Consider the following 18487-nt stretch of genomic DNA (forward strand, 5'->3'; position numbering starts at 1 on the left):
TCCCAAAAGGTAGAATACAAACTGGTAATAATATTCAAGCCACGTTAAATATTTTCAAATGCCAGGTATAAACCACCAATCAAATGTTTTAATATAATCAAGTTCAGATTTATAAAAACAATTTTTTGGGTTAGTTTTTAAAGGCATATATTTGTTTCTCATTAGCCTTAATGTTTATTTGGAAGGACCTTAATTTCTAAGACTCTAAACTTAATAGGAAAAACTCAAATTTTCATGTGTCTCTCGCCTTTCAATAGAGTCTCTGAATAAATACAGTATGAGAAAGTTTGAACAAAGCTATTCGTATGGACAAATTCTGATATGCTTTGGCACCGAGGCAGAAAAGATAAGGCTAAGAGCTTTAAATCCAATCTTATGAGTATGAAATGCTGAATGCACACAGCTGGAATTCGCACCACCTTCCTGGCCCCTGTTCCATTTGCCATCGGTATTGTAATCAGGGCCCGTTAGGACAGTGCCGGGGCCAACCCTTCCACATGGATAACTTACGTCCCCGGAAATGCTTGTTTGTGACCCGGCATCCAGGGTCTGTCTGGAGAGAGATAAATGAGAGTTCACAGGACTGGATCTCAAGTCTGGCTCAGATCTGCCAATGCTCTGGTCCAAGTGAAACCGCTCCTGCAGCTTAGCAAGGCTCTGTTCAGGAAATACAAAGTACTTCATGAAGCCGAACATTTAAGAGCGCGAAACTTCCCCACCAGGTAAAATTAAGTCGAAAGAGCTAATCTCAATGGAAAAAACAACTACTTTATCTTAGTAGGTACTTATCACTTTAAATTCTTGAAAAAAATAAGAGAATATAATTTTTGCACATACACACAGGACTTTGAAAATATGTAAGATCATATTAAACAGGTTATCTTATCTTTCCCAAGACAGCCTGGGAATTATTCACCCTGTGACTAGTGGCATCTTTATATTTAATACATTCATTTCTTATTTTTAAAATTCTGTTAAAAAGAAGTCTATTTTAATAAGAACTACCCACTTTATGCAGTAGGAATTATGGAAGCATAGGATACCTATAACACAATCTCATTTAGATAAAGCAGGCAAACTTCCTACTTAGAAGACTTCTACAGTTATGCCATTTGATATGTGGATAGGATCCAAGAGATTATTTAGCTCACATAGATTAGAGATTAGGAAATGGAGGCCCAGAAGCCACAGTCCATCAGTACCTGCGGTGATGTTTGGTTTGGGAAAGTGCCCAATTACAAGTGAACACGACTGGTGTCGGCACCCAGGTTTTAATAGAGTGAGTTTACTTTAGAGGGAGGATGTGAGTCAGTGAGAATATTAAAAAGGAAAAAATTTAAATTGCTACCAAAGAACCCCCGTACAAAACACTAATTAAAATGTAAGAAGCTCATTGTTATCAACGTTAAGAAGAGCCAGGATTTAATCCTGATATTTAAAATTCTCATGATAAGAAATCAGAAATATCAGAGATCTGATATTTGTTTTTTACCTAACCTTCTCCATTTTCTTTCAAAGGCATATTTATACAAAATGTATATGCATGAGGGATAAAACTTAAATGGTCACATCAAATAATATATTACAGAAAAGAATGAAGAAACCTCTTAGGGACTTTGGACAAGTCTTTTCTATTTTTTCATGTGAACGGTGAAAAGACGTATATTTTTCAAACCTATGACCATGCACCCAATCAACTTAGTAGGTCATGACTAGTATGTTTTTAAATGAAATAGAAGAGACTAGAAAGTAAAATCAAAGTACATTACTAGTATTAAAAGCAGGCATATTTCTGTGAAATTTGGTGTGTGTATCTATGGTTAAAGACAGTTGTATTACTGGGTTTTGATGTAAAATATATGTATTTCTTACTCTGGGTCACAGCCAAAGAGGTTTAAAAGTCATAGAAGATAACTAATGTCCCTTTCTGCTCTACTGTTGATTCCTGTATTTATTTATTTATTTATTTTTTTGCATTATGTGGGCCTTTCACTGTTGTGGCCTCTCCCGTTGCGGAGCACAGGCTCCGGACACGCAGGCTCAGCGGCCATGGCTCACGGGCCCAGCCGCTCCGCGGCATGTGGGATCTTCCCAGACTGGGGCACGAACCCATGTCCCCTGCATTGGCAGGCGGACTCTCAATCACTGCGCCACCAGGGAAGCCCAGATTCCTGTATTTATTAATTATTTTTTATATTTTAGTAATTAAAAAGGAATCTAATTTTTAAATTTAATGTGGCCTATGTATAAATCCAAAGTTTACAGAAAGAATCAAAGAGGACCTGAAATTGCTAAATTATGAGGTTCCAATTTAACTCTGTTCAAGTTCCATTAACTTTTTTCAAAGGACTTATTTTGTGCTTTTCAGGAATGACTGATTTAATTGGCAGGATCATTGTAGAGCAACAACAAAAAGTACATCCAAGTGAAGTTCTGTACGTGTTACACAGACGTTAGAACCGCATGTTCTAGAGCAAGACTGCCTGGGTTTGAACCTCTGTGCTGCCACTCACCTGCTGTGTGACTTTAACCAAGTAACAACTTCTCCGCCCTGCTGTTTTCTTGTCTACAGGTTGAGGATAATAACAGAGCCTATCTTTAGGCCGTTGTGAGAATTAAATGAAGTATTTCTATGCAAGGCAGGCAGAAGACTGCCTGGCACAGAGTCAGTATTTTGAGTCAGTCTTTTCTATTTGATCGCTTCTTGCAAGTTATTTCAGAATTCCCCAAATGCAAAATTATATGGGTTCAAGAATATTCACCCACATTCAACCAGCGTTTTGGAAACTGACATGAAGTAGCTGAATCTGGTATTTAAATGCAGAGGTTCTGTTTACCACGGGCTCTAACATTTTTTGAAAGACACAGACTAAATCCTCACCCAGCTAGGTAAAGAACTCCAAATATCTGAAATATTACAAAGACTTCTCAGTGCTTGTGATAATTATGAGAGGGAAGGGAGGGAAGAGGAGGAAGAGATATCTCTTTAAAAAACTTGACTGTATCTGCTAAATATAGATACTCAACATGCAGAATATTGATCACTGAATGGTTGTTTTCTCTACACATAAGGCTGGGTCACTGGAGCTCAGACCCATAAGGTGAGAAGTGTACAGGTGTAACGAGGGGGTCTACTGCCATTAGCATCTCTCCCAGGGTGACTATACAGATGTCCCCCAGCTGGGTCAGCGTTCTCCCTGCCACCCCCAGCTAGCACCTCGGAATCCCCTGGGGTGGGGAGTAGCTTTTCTAAGTTCCTCACACCCCTTCCCCCTCTCCTCAAGGCATCTCATCTACTTACTGACAGCAGGTGACATACTCTTTCTGTATCCTGGGCTGAGGATCACTGAGTTAGATAACCCTGCTTATCAGGGCGCCACATGAAGTTTGCAGTGAGTTACAGGGTGCACAAAGATGCTAATCTCCTTAGATGGGCTCCAGGACCCAGCAGCCCCTGTCTCAAAGGTCATCCAAAGTCTGCCTTCAAATAAGCATATCAGAACCTTGGAACCGATCTGTTTTCTTCCAAGGCAGGCGGCTGGCTCAGTGCCTATAACAATCTCCTACGGGACCAAATTCCATATGGATGGGGCAGAAATGGGGTTTGAGTGGTCGTAAAGGGCCTTCCAGACTCCGACGGAGAACTTCTGCCTCAAGGAAAATTTCTGAGGCCCAAGAAGGTAGCAGTGTGACTTGAAAAAATGTTCCATCACATACCTGCATCAGATCTTGTTTTTCTTTTTCTCCTGAGCTAATAGCCTTTCTGATAGACTTCAGTTCAGTTAGGATGGCTTTGGCTTCACTAAGTTCATAGCCACTCTGGCCTCCAGACATTTTTTTATCAATTCTGTTAAAAGAAGAAAGGAAAAAAGAAAAGTCAAAGAATGACCGAATGTACAAGTTAAAGAGATAGGAATTGGGTTTGGGGTTGTCTTAGTTGGCTGATTTTTTTTTTTTTTTTTTTTTTTTTTTGCGGTACGCGGGCCTCTCACTGTTGTGGCCTCTCCCGTTGCGGAGCACAGGCTCCGGACGCGCAGGCTCAGCGGCCATGGCTCACGGGCCCAGCCGCTCCGCGGCATGTGGGATCTTCCCGGACCGGGACACGAACCCGTGTCCCCTGCATCGGCAGGCGGACTCTCAACCACTGCGCCACCAGGGAAGCCCAGTTGGCTGATTTTTACTACTTGACTCACACACACGAGTTTCAAGCTGATGGTCTTTCCTTTCTCTTCTGATCACTTGGAGCTGAGAGCCCTTCCATCCCCCATTTCATCCCCCAGTCCACTGTAATCACCTTCAGGCTCAGGCTTTTTGCTTTCAGTCTGTTTGGGTGATGCCACTGCTGGCTGAACTCAAACCTCATCTCATGCTGATCCTGACAAAGGTTAAGGACACGGGGAAGCAGGACAGAAATGCCAATAAACTGGGCGAGCACAGGAACCTCAGGATTCATCACTGTCACCTAATTTTACATGCTGCTATGTCTGTGCAAAACCTAGCACAGTGCCTACAGCTTGGTGATCTTTAATAAAGGGTAGTGATTTTTATTTATACTAGTGAGTATCCTGTAATATTTGGATTGCTTGTTTAGTTTCTTATTTCTTTTTAGATATATGAAATGTATTCTTTTTTTACAACAGTTATGAGTCAAAATAAATTGCTCGCCTTGCTGAATGAGTTCAAGTCTAGGAACAAGGGGGCAGCAGATGTGTTCATTTGTCCACTGACGTTGAATAAAGAGCTCCCCGATGAGCTTATTTACTGCCCCTGCAGATCTGCTCCCCAAATGTCCTTACAGTTCACAGGGTCACCCTGTGTCAGAGGATTTCATGTAACCTAATCTTTGTGGTCGAAGGGCCCAACCAAATTACCTAATTAAAAAAAAAACGGTTCAACATTTTCTTCACCATCACCCTCCTGGTTCTCCCCACCACCTATGCTGCCTGGGACTCATTAGGAAAGAGCCTGGGCTTCCCTTCAGGGACACATGCCACATCTCTGCCCATCAGCCAACAACGCTATTACACGCGTTCTCAGACATATCCTTGTCTTATTCACAGACTCTCCAGAGTTATGGCACCTATTAAATCACAGAAAACTGGCTCTGACCTAATTTGGTTTAAAACACTTAATAATTTGTATTTATTTCAACATGAAGGGCATAGTCTCAAGAGTAAAAAAAAAAACTAACACAATTATTATCTTATTCACTCTTCCAAAGTTTACCCAAACAAGTGCAGTTTGTAGATAACTTGGTAACTAAAATGGTACTTGTAGATAACAAGTACCATTTTAGAAAACATTTTATGATGCTGAACGAATAATTAAAGTCTTAAAGAACCTAACAGAATAAAATTAATTTTATCATAAGGTCATTCTATAAAAAAGTATAACCAATGAAGTCACTGAATTAAACATATACACGTGCGCGTGCACACACATACACAGAGTATTTGTGATGGGAAGGGACCTTAGAGATTACCTAGTCATGTTTCTTCCAGAAGAAACTGAGACCAGAAAGTCTATGCAAATTTAGCTTCTAAATTGCATAAACACTTAGCTAAGTGGCACAACTGTCCTCAACATGAAAGACTTAGGCTTGGGGCTCTTATGACTATTACATTTAGAATATTTGATAAGAACCCCAGAAGTAGTTTGAATATTGGTTGATTATATTTATTTCAGGAGGGCTTTATCAATGAGATTGTTGACATCCTTAAGTACTATATCTACTCACTTAGTTGAGCCAAAAAGCTTATTTTAATAAGAAAAAGAATCTGTGAGATTTCATGAAACAGCTAGTAATATAGGTATCTCAAACTGTCAAAGGCAGTTTCTAAAGCCCAAGTAATTTCTTCCGATTTGTATAAAACCTTCAGAATTTAATAATAAAACAAATCTTTAATTCAGAAATCAACCTTGACATTTGAAAATAAAAGCCAGTGAGCAGTTTTCAGAAATAAACTTTAATATTTAAAAATAAAAGCAGGGCTACTTCAAGACTGCTAATTTAAATTTCAGAGACTTTTAAAAATAGATGAGAATTTCTCGGACAGCCACTGCTCAATGAAATGTTAAATACGACAAGAACCACCTCCATGCAGCATTCGCCACGGAACCCCTTTTGGTCTTTCTTTCCCTTTTTCCGAAACTTTCGACTTTACTTTAACTATTGCTTTTGCCCTCTACCTCCACGTTTTTCCTTTTTCTCCTCCACTTTTCATCTCCCCCTTTTTCTCTCTTTTGACCCTAACTGACCATAAAATAAAATGTCAGCATAAGTTGCTGACTTTTTTTAAAAACAAAGTATGTACTGTGCTTTTTGTTCTTGAGAAATACAATTTTACTTTCATCCCTTAAAAATTAAAGAAAAAATTTTTTTCGTTTCTGGGTACCCTATAGTTAATTTTTCCCCTATATCTTACCATTTGCATGCCTTCCCTGGAAAATGTGTACCCCCTGAGCCAAACTTTCATAGATTCTGTATATACTCTTGGCTTGCTGGGTGTTTCAGCATTTTCCATTTTCCAATTCTGAGTGAACACTGGAGGTGGCAAAGCGGAAATATGCTTCTCTTCCTGGCATCCACCTACACATAAGCTACACTATCGCTTAGGCCAAAGTCAACTTTGGGACCACAGTCTGAAATGAATAACGTAAAGAATAAAACTACATTCATTCATCCAGCATAAACTATTGCATCAAGTAAAACAAAAACCGGGGTTTAAATTACATCATAATTCCAGATTCCACAAAATTATTCCATTTTATTGTGAATAAGTGAAAAGTTACAGAATCCTGCAGTGGGATTCTGTATAAATCTTTTCCTGAAATATATTTTGTCGTAACCCAAGTAAAAAGTCCCCTTATAGTACCAGGAATGCGGTTTCTTGAAAAGTATGGTCTCTGGGTTCAATGAATTATTATTCAATCTTCTAGTAGTATGGTGTTGAACATCTGGATGAAAACAGCTTTATTTTGTCTATAGCTTTATTTTGATCTACAGGAGGAATCTGATGTTAGATATCCTATCTTTCTGCTCTTGGTTCAGCGGATTAGAATCACTGCAAGAGAAAGCCTGAACTTCTACAACAAATGTCTATTGTTTTCTTGTGGAATGTTATTGACAGATTCTTAAACATGCCTTGGATTCCTACAAAAATTGCTTGCAAGCAAACTGCTTTGAAACAATACAGCATTGTTACATCAATATAACAAAAACAGCAAGTTTGGCTAACCTTTAATCCCAGTGGTGAATGAGTTATAATTTCATGTGCCTTAAAAGTATGCAACGTGTGGCTAAATGCTTCGTGGTGCTCCCACCACGAAGACCTCCGTTATGCTGATGTACAACTGACTAAAGAATACATTTAGGTGATTTCAGGTCTGCTGAGTTTTTCGGGGCACGCTGCAACCAGCTGAGGTTCTCTGAACAGGGCTGGACCTGAGAACCACATGGGGGTCTCACAGAATATGACTTGGGGTGGAGACAAGACACAGGGATTTTTAAGAGCTCCACAGATTATTCCAATATGCAGTCAGGTTAGAGAACCACCAGGATGGGAGCATCTGGAAGAATATCATGGTCATGATCACATGAGGTGAGTGTCAAAACCAAAACTGATCCAGTAAACCAAATGTCTGAGATGAAAGTCATGTGGCTGGTGGTCAAGAGGAGTGACTGGGGTCCCGAAATATAACTCGTCAACCAAACATACAGAACAATCAGCTTATGTGGCCTGGCCAGCGAACACGTGGGATCTTTAACGGGGTAACGCCTTGCTGCCTTGGATACTGCTAAGGGAGACAAGGAAGAACATGAGACCCGCCGATCAGGGAAGCCCCTATGAATCCTGCATTGCTACTGGGGGCACTGAACCGGGCAGCAAGGAGGAGGGAAGAGAAAAGTAGCTGGATGCCTTTCAAGGGATGATGTCTTCAACCCTCCCTGTGGTTGTGTGCTGGATGAACCATCGCTGCTTCCCTGCATCAGAGACCCTGGGGTGGGCACTGCGGGAGCTGGAAGGTCTCGGTGTGCCTGCTGGGGTTCAGTTAGGCTGGGCCTCGTCAGCAGAAGAGCAGTGGCTTCCAGGGGCTGGGAATGGGGCAGGGATTTCCAGATCCTGCTACCTTCCGTCATCTCCATTCTCATTTGACCCAGCTCAAGCTGGAGCCAGGGTCCAGCAGACTTCAGCACGGAGCAGGAAAGGGCAGAGGGAACAGGGGAGCCGAGGCACTCACTCAGCTCCTCTGCAGACACCCCTGACCGGCTCCCTGAGATCAGACAGCATTAGGTCCCCCTGGGGCTGCCAGAGGCGGACAGGCCCCGAGCCCGGGGCTCGGCGGGCGCAGGCTCACAGAGCCCACCCAGCCTCCAGAGAGAAGGGGGAGGCCCTTCCTGGGCTTGACCTCCTGGCTCCGCCTCAAACTGAGAGCAGGCTGGCGGGCCCAGAGACGAAGCTAAGTTTCTCACTTTGGTTTCCTCGGATCTCCAAAGATTAGTGAACATTTCACACCTATACAAAGTGTATAGATTTTCCCAAGTTTTTTTGTTTTGTTCTTCAATTGATTGTTTTTTTGTTTTTTTTTTTGGTGCAGAGCTTTGCACTTTGCATTTTACTTCTCTTTGAGAAAACCCTTATGTAATCTATACTTCTATTTTCTTTGTATTGGTTCAGGGGCTTTGGATTATTCGAGAGTCAGTTTCAGTATTTTCATACTCACTGTTTCAAGGTTGCAAAGCCTTGTTCTTTATAGAGCAGTTCTTGCTTCATCTGGGACAGTTCTCGCTTCAGCTTTTTCACCTTTTGTGAGAAACCAATGTAAATATGAATGTTTGTAAATAAGCAGCAACACAGTTTAAAAAGGTAATCTATTAGTAAACCATTAAACACATAAACACAGCCACTAGTTTGACATTTACTCGACTAGTTTCTCCTGGACATAAGTTCTATGGAAGGCAGATTATCAGTGATGTGCATTAATTACCACTCAAGTTTCCTCTCATCATCAGATGTAGCAACATTGCTGTGAGCCGGACATCACGATCGTCTGCGCTCTGTGACAAACAGCCACTACGGGGGCAGGCAGGACGGTCAGCCAGGGTCTCTCGGGCTCTGTGCTTGCCCTTCCTCCTGACTCTCCAGGACCCCTGGCCACCCCTCTGTTCCCCAAACAGGCCAGGCTGTTCCAGCCTCAGGGCTTCGGCACGTGCTGTTCCCTCCGCTAAAAGGCCCTTCCTTCAGCTCTTCGCTAGCTGACTCCCTGTCACTCAGCCTCAGCTCCATGTTACCTTTGCAAACAGCACTTCTCTGGCCACTGCACCCAGGCCATTGGTCTGTTTTGTTTAGTTCGCAGCATTTTCCAGGAGCTGGAATTGTCTTTGTACTTGTTTCCTGTCTGTCCCCCATGGGAAAGTAAGCAGCCTCACCCAGCTGTATCCCAAGCTTGTAAAATAAAACCAGGTGAACAGCAGGGGATCAATAAATATTTGTTGTCAAACTGATAAAAACTGTTCTTTTCCTGTTATCTTTGGTAATAAGAATACTAAAATTTGGCAGGTCAGGAAAATGGCACAAGCCTGGTTCAGTCACAAACTGAAGGTATTCTCATGGGTGTCAGAAACTTATTTCCATATAGTGAGTTATAGCCTTAAGTTCTTTGTTTTGTTTGTTTGTTTGTTTTGGTTTTTTTGAGGTATGCGGGCCTCTTATTGTTGTGGCCTCTCCCGTTGTGGAGCACAGGCTCCAGACGCGCAGGCCCAGTGACCATGGCTCACAGGCCCAGCCGCTTCACGGCATGTGGGATCTTCCCGGACCGGGGCACGAACCCGTGTCCCCTGCATCGGCAGGCAGACTCTCAACCACTGCGCTACCAGGGAAGCCCAGCCTTAAGTTGTAAGCACATCCTGTTGTATAGTATTTCCATGTGTTTTGCACTTTTACTTCCTATTTATTCTACCCATTCCACAAACATCTATTGATTCTGCGCAATGTGTCAAGTCCTGGGTCTGAAAGTGTGAATGAAACAGACCTAAGCTTTGCCCTTATGCCTCTTACAGGACAACGAGGGAGCCTGATATGGAGCAAATAACTGTCCAAAGAAATAAATCTTTCCAGCTGCCATAGGTGATATAAAAGAAAAGCACAGGATACTTCACGATCTAAAAGGGGGACGGGACCTAATTTAGTCCGAGGGGTTGAGGAGATGAGAGGGTTCGTGGGCTTCACTGATAGAAGGGGTCCCCACAGGGTAGAGCCTGTGGACAAACCCTAAACTGTGGGAGGAGAAACTCAGCAAGTCTCTGGGATTTAAAGAATGCCGCCACTGCTGGATTACAGAGGTGGTGTGTGGAATGGGGTGAGAATGGAAAAGGAGGCCTGATTACATGGAACCTGAAGCCATGCTGAGGATTTCTAAATCTCCTCCTAAGAACAATGAGAATCAAGGAGGGGTTGTAAAGTATGAGCTGCTTTATGCTTCTGAAAGATCACTGTGGAGACTCTATGGTGCTTGGACCAGAGGGGCCCAAAGGGGCCATCCTGCCTGGCACGCGGGCCGTGCTATAGGAAAAATCTATTTTAGAGGTAGAATCAACAGGACTTGGTGATGGACTCAAGGTGGAGGGTGAGGGAGAAGATATGTCAAAGATCACTTCCAAAATCCTGGGTATGTGAAGGTGATTTCCTGGGGAGGGGGAAAGATAAAGGGTTTTCTGTAAGACATTTATTTTTCTGACACCCATGGCACTTCAAGGCAAGTGGAATATGTGGACTTGAAGTGTCTAGACTAGAGATGTAAAATAAAGAGTCACTGACATAAGGATGCTATTTTAAATGCACGAGAATAAATGAGATCAAACTAGAGAGTGTGTACGGAGAAGGGAAGGCAGCTCAGGAACACCTCGGGCACCTGCATTGCTCACAGGTCAACGAGAGAAAGAGACAAAGTACATTGCGAAGCAGAGGCCAGAGAAGTCAGAGGAAAACAGAGAGCATCGTGGAACAGACAGGAAAAAAGTAAACCGGGGGACAAGGCCCTATGAGGAACCAAATGACAAGGACAAGGGCTGTTGTGACACATTTGTAGACCATGAGGCACAATATTTTGGATACAGTAATGTTCAATAATTTATCTGTTAAGTTAATCTGAAGGCTTAACAGTTTGTGCCCTAAGGCACTTACGTTTTATTAGGGAGAAGGAAATAGAAAGAATTGTGTTGCAAGGCCCAATTCATAACTAAAAGAGAGGTACAAACAATGCTACTGGAACCCAGAGGAGGGGAGGACTACTTAGGCCAGGGGAGGAGGGCTGCCCTCAGAGAGGAGGATCTTGAAGGTGCTTTAATATTCATGCATAGCAACAAGCTCACTCACAGCGTCCAGTAAAGACATTTCAGTTTTAGTATCAGACTATCATCATGTGAGGAGCCATCAGTAACAGAGAGCTCATTCCACATGTAATTCTACTTCTGACAGCACTCTCAAAAGCTTTTTACCAAAAAGACTAACAATTTTATTTAAAAATAACAACAGAAATCCAAAAATCAATAGTAACTGGGCTGAAACCTGTCTCTACCTTTGAAAACACAGTTGACAAAAAAAAAAAACAACAATGGTACTATCAGGCCCTCTTGGAACAATAGAATTAAAACCATTAGTGTATCTCATGGTCATAAAACAGCACTCCATTTAAAATCATTGGGGCTGCGATGACATACCCATTTGCTTTCTTTCAAAAATGGTCATTGTAAATTTAACTTTTGACAATTCAGACTCTTCTCTGCTTAAGTGATGTGAGATTTTATTGTATGTTGGGTGACAATGATAAAGGAGGCTAACACCTGTGTTTTCTTCCACATTATTTACTTCACCTACAGTTGGCTGAAAGGCACTGCTTTTACTTTGGGGAGTCTTCTGAGTGGATTACCTGAATGATTTTCAGCTGCCAAATATCAATGTGCATTTTATTTTGTTAAGAATGAAAAAGTTTGATTCTATTACAATGATAAGTGAAAACAGATACTACTATTTCCAACCCAACATTATTTCTGATTGTTTCTGGTTTTAAGAGTTTGGTCTTAACGGTTCAACACCCTTTCTTCTCAGAGAACCATTTGGCATCGTTAGCTATTGGAGGATCACTGTTTCTACTCTCATTCTCCAACCCACCTTCAGATGTAGGACAAAGAACATGAAAACAAATGTCCTTAGATCCCAGCTAAGGGTTACGCTAATGCTGATTTGCTCGTTTAGCACAGTGTGGACTCTACTTGGAGGCAACAGTGAGAACTAAAATGCCAAAAGCACTTCAGGTATTCCAGGCACTGTGCTTTCAACCCTCACGATTACTCTAGTAGATGGATACAGTTTTAATTCTTATTTTACAGATGAGGAATCTCAGACCTAAAGAGAAAAGTAAGTAATCTGCTGAAGGTTACCCTGCTACTAAGCAGCAGAGTGGTCTAGAACCCAGGAGAATGTTTTAAAACTACAGTTATAAAAGTTTTAGTTATTAATGGCATGATAATATATATAAGATCAAAGACAAACTAGAACTGTAGCAAAATGACCTAAATAAAACCTATGGCCCTTATTCTACCTTAGAAACGTCAGTATTCTTTTTTTTTTTTTTTTTTTTTGCGGTACACGGGCCTCTCACCGTTGCGGAGCACAGGCTCCGGATGCGCAGGCTCAGCGGCCATGGCTCACGGGCCCAGCCGCTCCGCGGCACGTGGGATCTTCCCAGACCGGGGCACGAACCCGCGTCCCCTGCATCAGCAGGCAGACTCTCAACCACTGCGCCACCAGGGAAGCCCTATGTATATTTTTTGACATGGCAATTCCACTCCTAGGTGCATAACCAACAAAAATGTGTACATCTGTACACCCAAAGACATGTATAGTAGACACGTACACTAAGGCATAATTTTTAATTACCAGCAATTCGACTAAACTCTAGTGTACATCGACAGTAGAAGAAATAAAGAATTCATGGTATCTATATGAAAGTGGACTGCTTTACAGCAATAAAAGCGAATGTAGATGAATCTCAAAATGTTGAACAAAAGAAACCATCAGTAATCCATGGGGTAGCATTCCAATTTCACAAAGTTCAAAGCAGGCAGAAAATCAACTTAGAGTACTGCCAATAAAGGTCACCTAGTGTCACCTTTAGGGAGAAGGATGATGATGAGGGGATACCATGGGGGCTTCTGGGGTCATGGCAATAATCTCTTTCATGACCTATGTATTGGTTGCATGAGTTTGTTTACTTGGTGAACAGTCTGTAAGACTCCAAAAATCAAGGGTAAACAAGCTGTGACCTTAACAGCAGTGTGGTCAAAAAGATTTAGGGTAAAGATCAGCAAACAACCCATGAGGAAGTGTGAGGCACTAGGAAAATCTGACCTAGAAAAGGAAGTGATGTGGTGATGTGAACCGTGGGCATCTTGAAATATCATGTTATCTGATGAAAGAGCAGCTAGGCTCAACTCTGGATGTGTATTTCAGCACAATAAGGAAAAGTAAGTTTTCCAGACTCAAATTTTGATGCAGTTTACTAACTGCAAATAATAAAACTGCCCAGAAAAGGAACACACTCCCTCTCAATAGAAAGAACAATCTCAATCACTCACATGTTCTAACAAAAGCAGAAAGACTACCCATTGAGGAAAACTGAAAGGGTTCCTGCACTGAATGGAGAGGGCGGATGACCACAAAGGCCCCTTCCAGATTCTAGGCATACGTTCCACAAAGAACCACAATAAAAAAGTCTTACCCTTAATCGCGTAGTGGAGATCTCAGCTTTTAAGATATCAGGGTCATATTTAGTACTGGATGAAGATCCTGAGAATACTTTCAAAGGGAAAAAAGAAAAAAAAAAAAGTAACTTGTACAAGTTGCATAACTAGTTGTCAACTTGGAATTTACAAACTCTAAAAACAACAAGATTTACATGCTTCTGTGGATACTTACTTAACTTTATAACTCCTTTACTGTCATTCATCAGACACCTAAATATAAAAAGTCATCTTCAAACCTTTATAATTTTTTTGAAGAAAAAGGAATGTTATAAAGACCCCAGTGCCTCATTTTCCTCTGAATTTTATATCTATGGATAACATCTTAGAGAATCTTATTGCAGACCCAGTTTATCAGAGCTTTGCATTATCCAGAAACTTGTAATTTAAGTAGCACTTCTGGGCCCATCACAGATGCTTCTTTAAACAAGGCCAGCTCAGAGAGAGGTCGGTCAACTCAGGTGTTCAACAGAAACTTCATTCTAGTTAATAGCTCCAGTTTTAGTTTAGTCCCACTGCAAACATTGTACAAGAGTAGCACAAGGGCCAAATTACTTGCCCTGATCTGAAAAGGTAAACATGAATCCCCCAGTGAGGAGACTTTTATCTGGAATGGGGTCGAGGGGTTTTACTGAGAAATCTGATGTGTGCCCTCAGCCTCACGTGGCTCTGAGGGACTCTTCCTGCCCGGGAAGGAACAGGACTCAGAACAAAGTCCCACAGAAACCCAAGTGGCCTTCTATTACCTACTACTTGGTCCCCATTTCTCAGGTCTGAACAGCCACGCTGTACTTACAGCTGGTGCGAGAACTCGACTTTTCCTTGTAGGCGTCATTTAACCGGACGTATTCATCCAGGGCCAGGGCCAGCCTTTGCTCTTTCACGTGGTACAGCTCCTTCTGCGTCCTGAGGGCATCCTGAGCCACGGACAGATAGTCCTTGAGCATTTTCTCCTGTTCCCCCCTCCATTGTTTCCTTGGATCTTCGATCTGTGTGGTTTCTGAAAGTATATTAGGTGGGTTATTTTTCAGAATTTAATGATTTTTTTTTTTTTTTTTTTGCGGTACGCAGGCCTCTCACTGTTGTGGCCTCTCCCGCTGCAGAGCACAGGCTCCGGACACGCAGGCTCAGCGGCCATGGCTCACGGGCCTAGCCGCTCCGCGGCATGTGCTATCTTTCTGGACCGGGGCACGAACCCGTGTCCCCTGCATCGGCAGGCGGACTCTCAACCACTGCGCCACCAGGGAAGCCCTGTTGCCTGTTTTTAAATTGGTTTGTTTGTCCTTTTAATGTTGATTTCCAGGAGTTCTTATACATCCTGTCTATGGATATATGATATGTGTACAATGAATATTCATCTGTGATATTGTGTGTATCAGTAGTATATTCCTTAAAAATACCGTGAGTAAAAGATTCCGTTCACAAATTGAACACACACTCCATTTACATGAAATTCTAGAACAGGCAAAGCTAAGGTGTGATGATAGAAATCAAAACAATTTGCAGCAGTGGGGAGGGGGTGTGACTGGCAAGGGGCAGGAGAGAACTTTCTGGGGGCGGGGTGAGAATATCTTGTATCTTGATTGGCTGGCAACTACAAAGGCGTATACATTTGTCAAAATTCATTGAAATACGTACTTAAAATCTGTGCATTTTCTTATATGTAAATAAGACCTTAATTACTAAAAGACAAAAAAGTTAAGGTACAACTCTGACCCTATCAAAAAGTGATTTGCGGGCTTCCCTGGTGGCGCAGTGGTTGAGAGTCCCCCTGCCGATGCAGGGGACGTGGGTTCGTGCTCCGATCCGGGAAGATCCCACGTGCCGTGGAGCGGCTGGGCCCGTAGCCATGGCCGCTGAGCCTGCGCGTCAGGAGCCTGTGCTCCGCAACGGGAGAGGCCACAACAGTGAGAGGCCCGCATACCGCAAAAAAAAAAAAAAAAAAAAAAAAAAAAGTGATTTGCTTCTGGTTGTAGTGATACTATCAAAACCTTACAAACAGTACTTCATAATTACCTTCTAGTTAGTTACAAACACCCCCATCAATATCTACACCCCGACTCTGCACACACAGCCACTAAAAGGTGAATTCTATCACAAAACACTTAGGGCCTAAAATAACTATCACTGTCAAGGCCAAAACTTTTACTCCTAGATATTTAACAGTGTTACACAGAAATAGTATTAAACAGCCAAGCAGTCTTAATTTCATTTTTTTTTATTGAAATAAGGAGAAAATAATGCTGAAACTATACAATGTCAAGACACAACATATGTGTAGACCAGCTGTTAAGAGAAGATAATACAGTTTGCTCCCTAACTACTTCATAGGAATGTCTTTAAGATTAATGAGATAACGAACCAGATCCCTTTTAGTGGGAAAACTACTTGCTGTGGGTAGTTGGGGCATTTTAGGGCACAGTAAATCCATCAGGTCACTGGGGTACCATTACTGTACCAAAGCAAAATGCGAGACTTAAATATTTATGTTCTGATAGTCAAGTGTTTTTTTTTTTGTTTGTTTTGTTTTGTTTTTGTTTTTTTGCGGTATGTGGGCCTCTCACTGTTGTGGCCTCTCCCGTTGCGGAGCACAGGCTCCGGATGCGCAGGCTCAGTGGCCATGGCTCACAGGCCTAGCCGCTCTGCGGCACGTGCATCTTTCCGGACAAGGGCACGAACCCGTGTCCCCTGCATCGGCAGGTGGACTCTCAACCACTGCGCCACCAGGGAAGCCCGGGAGAAATTTTTAAAACCAGAAAATAACTGGTAAAGATACTACCTGGGAGAGAAGGATGGGACATAGAAGTTATTAAGCAGGGTCTTGGGGGTTGAGGTGGGTGATTCAGAAGAACACCTCTTCCCCTGAGGAAAAGCAGAGAGCCCTGGAGGTGAGTTTAGAAGCTGAAGAGACCGCCGGCAGTGGGAGGGAAGTTGAGCTAATTCATTTTCTCATTTTGGTGCCAAGAGAAGTTATTTCCATTGAATCAGGAGAGGAAGGTTTGTTTCTGGTTCCCTAAATATTATTTAAGGACAAAAAGCTAAGCTTTCATCCATATAAAATAAGTATAAAAGTGAGATTTAAATAACCATATGTCTGTTTGTTGAAAAACTGACTTAATACCTCCAAGACCTTGCTCCTTTCAAACCCTCTATCTCACCTACCTGTGAGGATTAGACAATTTCACAGCCCTTGAACCTATTCCACCACAACTAAGCTACTCACACTGTTACCTGTACGCCCCCCGCCCCAAGGCATAAGCAACACTCAGCACTCCGGGCTTCTCAAGAGTCAGCTTCTCTGGCTCCCTGGCTGCCTCCGGGTGGGGTGAGCCTTGTATTATCCGTGCTTGGTGGTCTTCCAGGCAAAGCACCCCCTTTCAGTGTAAATTACTGGAAGTGAGTCCTTCATCTCAACTCGCTTTCACTGAAGCCTCACACTAGATCACGTGGAGGCACGCATGCAGCCTTCCCACCCAACTGGCCGTCCGCCCCATGGCCTTCGGCCTCTGCAGACTTCACAGTGCAGCAGCCCAGTCACTTCTGGAAACCCTCCCAGTCACGCTGGGGAAGGAGTATTTGCACAGGTAAAGAAAGATACTGACAGGGAATCTGTGCAAGGATACTTTCACAAATGCGATACGCGACGCGAACCTATTTCACATATTTCACATTCTTAGATTTCTAAGAGATCTCTGCTATAAACATGGGCTTTTTGTGTCTCTCACAATCTTTATCATGTATCTAGACAAGGGCAGCTGCAAGCCATCACTCGTAAATGAACATCAAAAAAAACACTTTTCTATAATGATATTATTCCTGAAGATATTAATGAGTACTTATTAAATAAAATTTTAATGTAACGATAGACCTAAGAATATTAAGATAATGGAGTATAAATTCATTATGTATTCCTAAGAACCTATAAAAATAAAATAATTATTTTTAAGTGAAATAAGCAAAATGAATATCAGTGAGTATTACATTCAACCATCTGAATACATTTATTTATTTATTTATTTATTTATTTATTATTTTTTTTTTTTGCGGTATGCGGGCCTCTCACTGTTGTGGCCTCTCCCGTTGCGGAGCACAGGCTCCGGATGCGCAGGCTCAGCGGCCATGGCTCACGGGCCCAGCCGCTCCGCGGCATATGGGATCCTCCCAGACCGGGGCACGAACCCGTATCCCCTGCATCGGCAGGCGGACTCTCAACCACTGCACCACCAGGGAGGCCCTGAATACATTTTTTATAGGGGTGGCTAGAGAGCTAAATAGAAATATAAACACATACACAATATAAACAAACATACAAAAAATACTACTTCAAGTACGTGTTTTAAAGAGTGGTTTCCAGCCACAGGGATCCCCCTTCCAACCACAAAGAAACCAGGAAACAGAAACGAGACGAGGTTCTGGTCTTTTCGCCACAGCTACGGCTGCGTCTTCCATAGTCGCTGGTGAGTGTCAAGCCCTCCCTGGACCCCACCGGAACACACGCAGCTGCGCCATTAGACCAGGCTGCACCCGTGCCCGCCTCTTTCCATGGCAAGGACAAGAAAGGGGGACCCCCACCCTGAAGGCCCAGTGGCCACGGAAAGAAGAGACAGACAGCTCATGGTCTCCCCAGGCCCTAGACGTGCGCTGAAGAAAACTCACGCCCTGACAGGCAGGCAGACCAGACCCCTT

The 18487-nt window shown here is 42.7% G+C and overlaps 1 protein-coding gene across 1 annotated transcript in view; it reads right to left on the minus strand.

Moving 5' to 3' along the window:
* The window catches only part of WWC2 (WW and C2 domain containing 2), a 147764-nt gene that overhangs the window by 43627 nt on the left and 85650 nt on the right, over positions 1-18487 (minus strand). Inside the window, exons 3-7 of the mRNA XM_081220695.1 lie at positions 14598-14801; positions 13780-13856; positions 8725-8804; positions 3718-3847; positions 511-657 (exon numbers count right to left, since the gene is read on the minus strand). Coding sequence (XP_081076821.1) covers positions 511-657; positions 3718-3847; positions 8725-8804; positions 13780-13856; positions 14598-14801 — 638 coding nt within the window. The remainder of the gene's footprint in view (positions 1-510; positions 658-3717; positions 3848-8724; positions 8805-13779; positions 13857-14597; positions 14802-18487) is intronic.

The sequence above is a fragment of the Mesoplodon bidens genome (assembly GCF_964165515.1).
Source record: "Mesoplodon bidens genome assembly, chromosome: 20".
Classification (NCBI taxonomy): Eukaryota; Metazoa; Chordata; class Mammalia; order Artiodactyla; family Ziphiidae; genus Mesoplodon; species Mesoplodon bidens.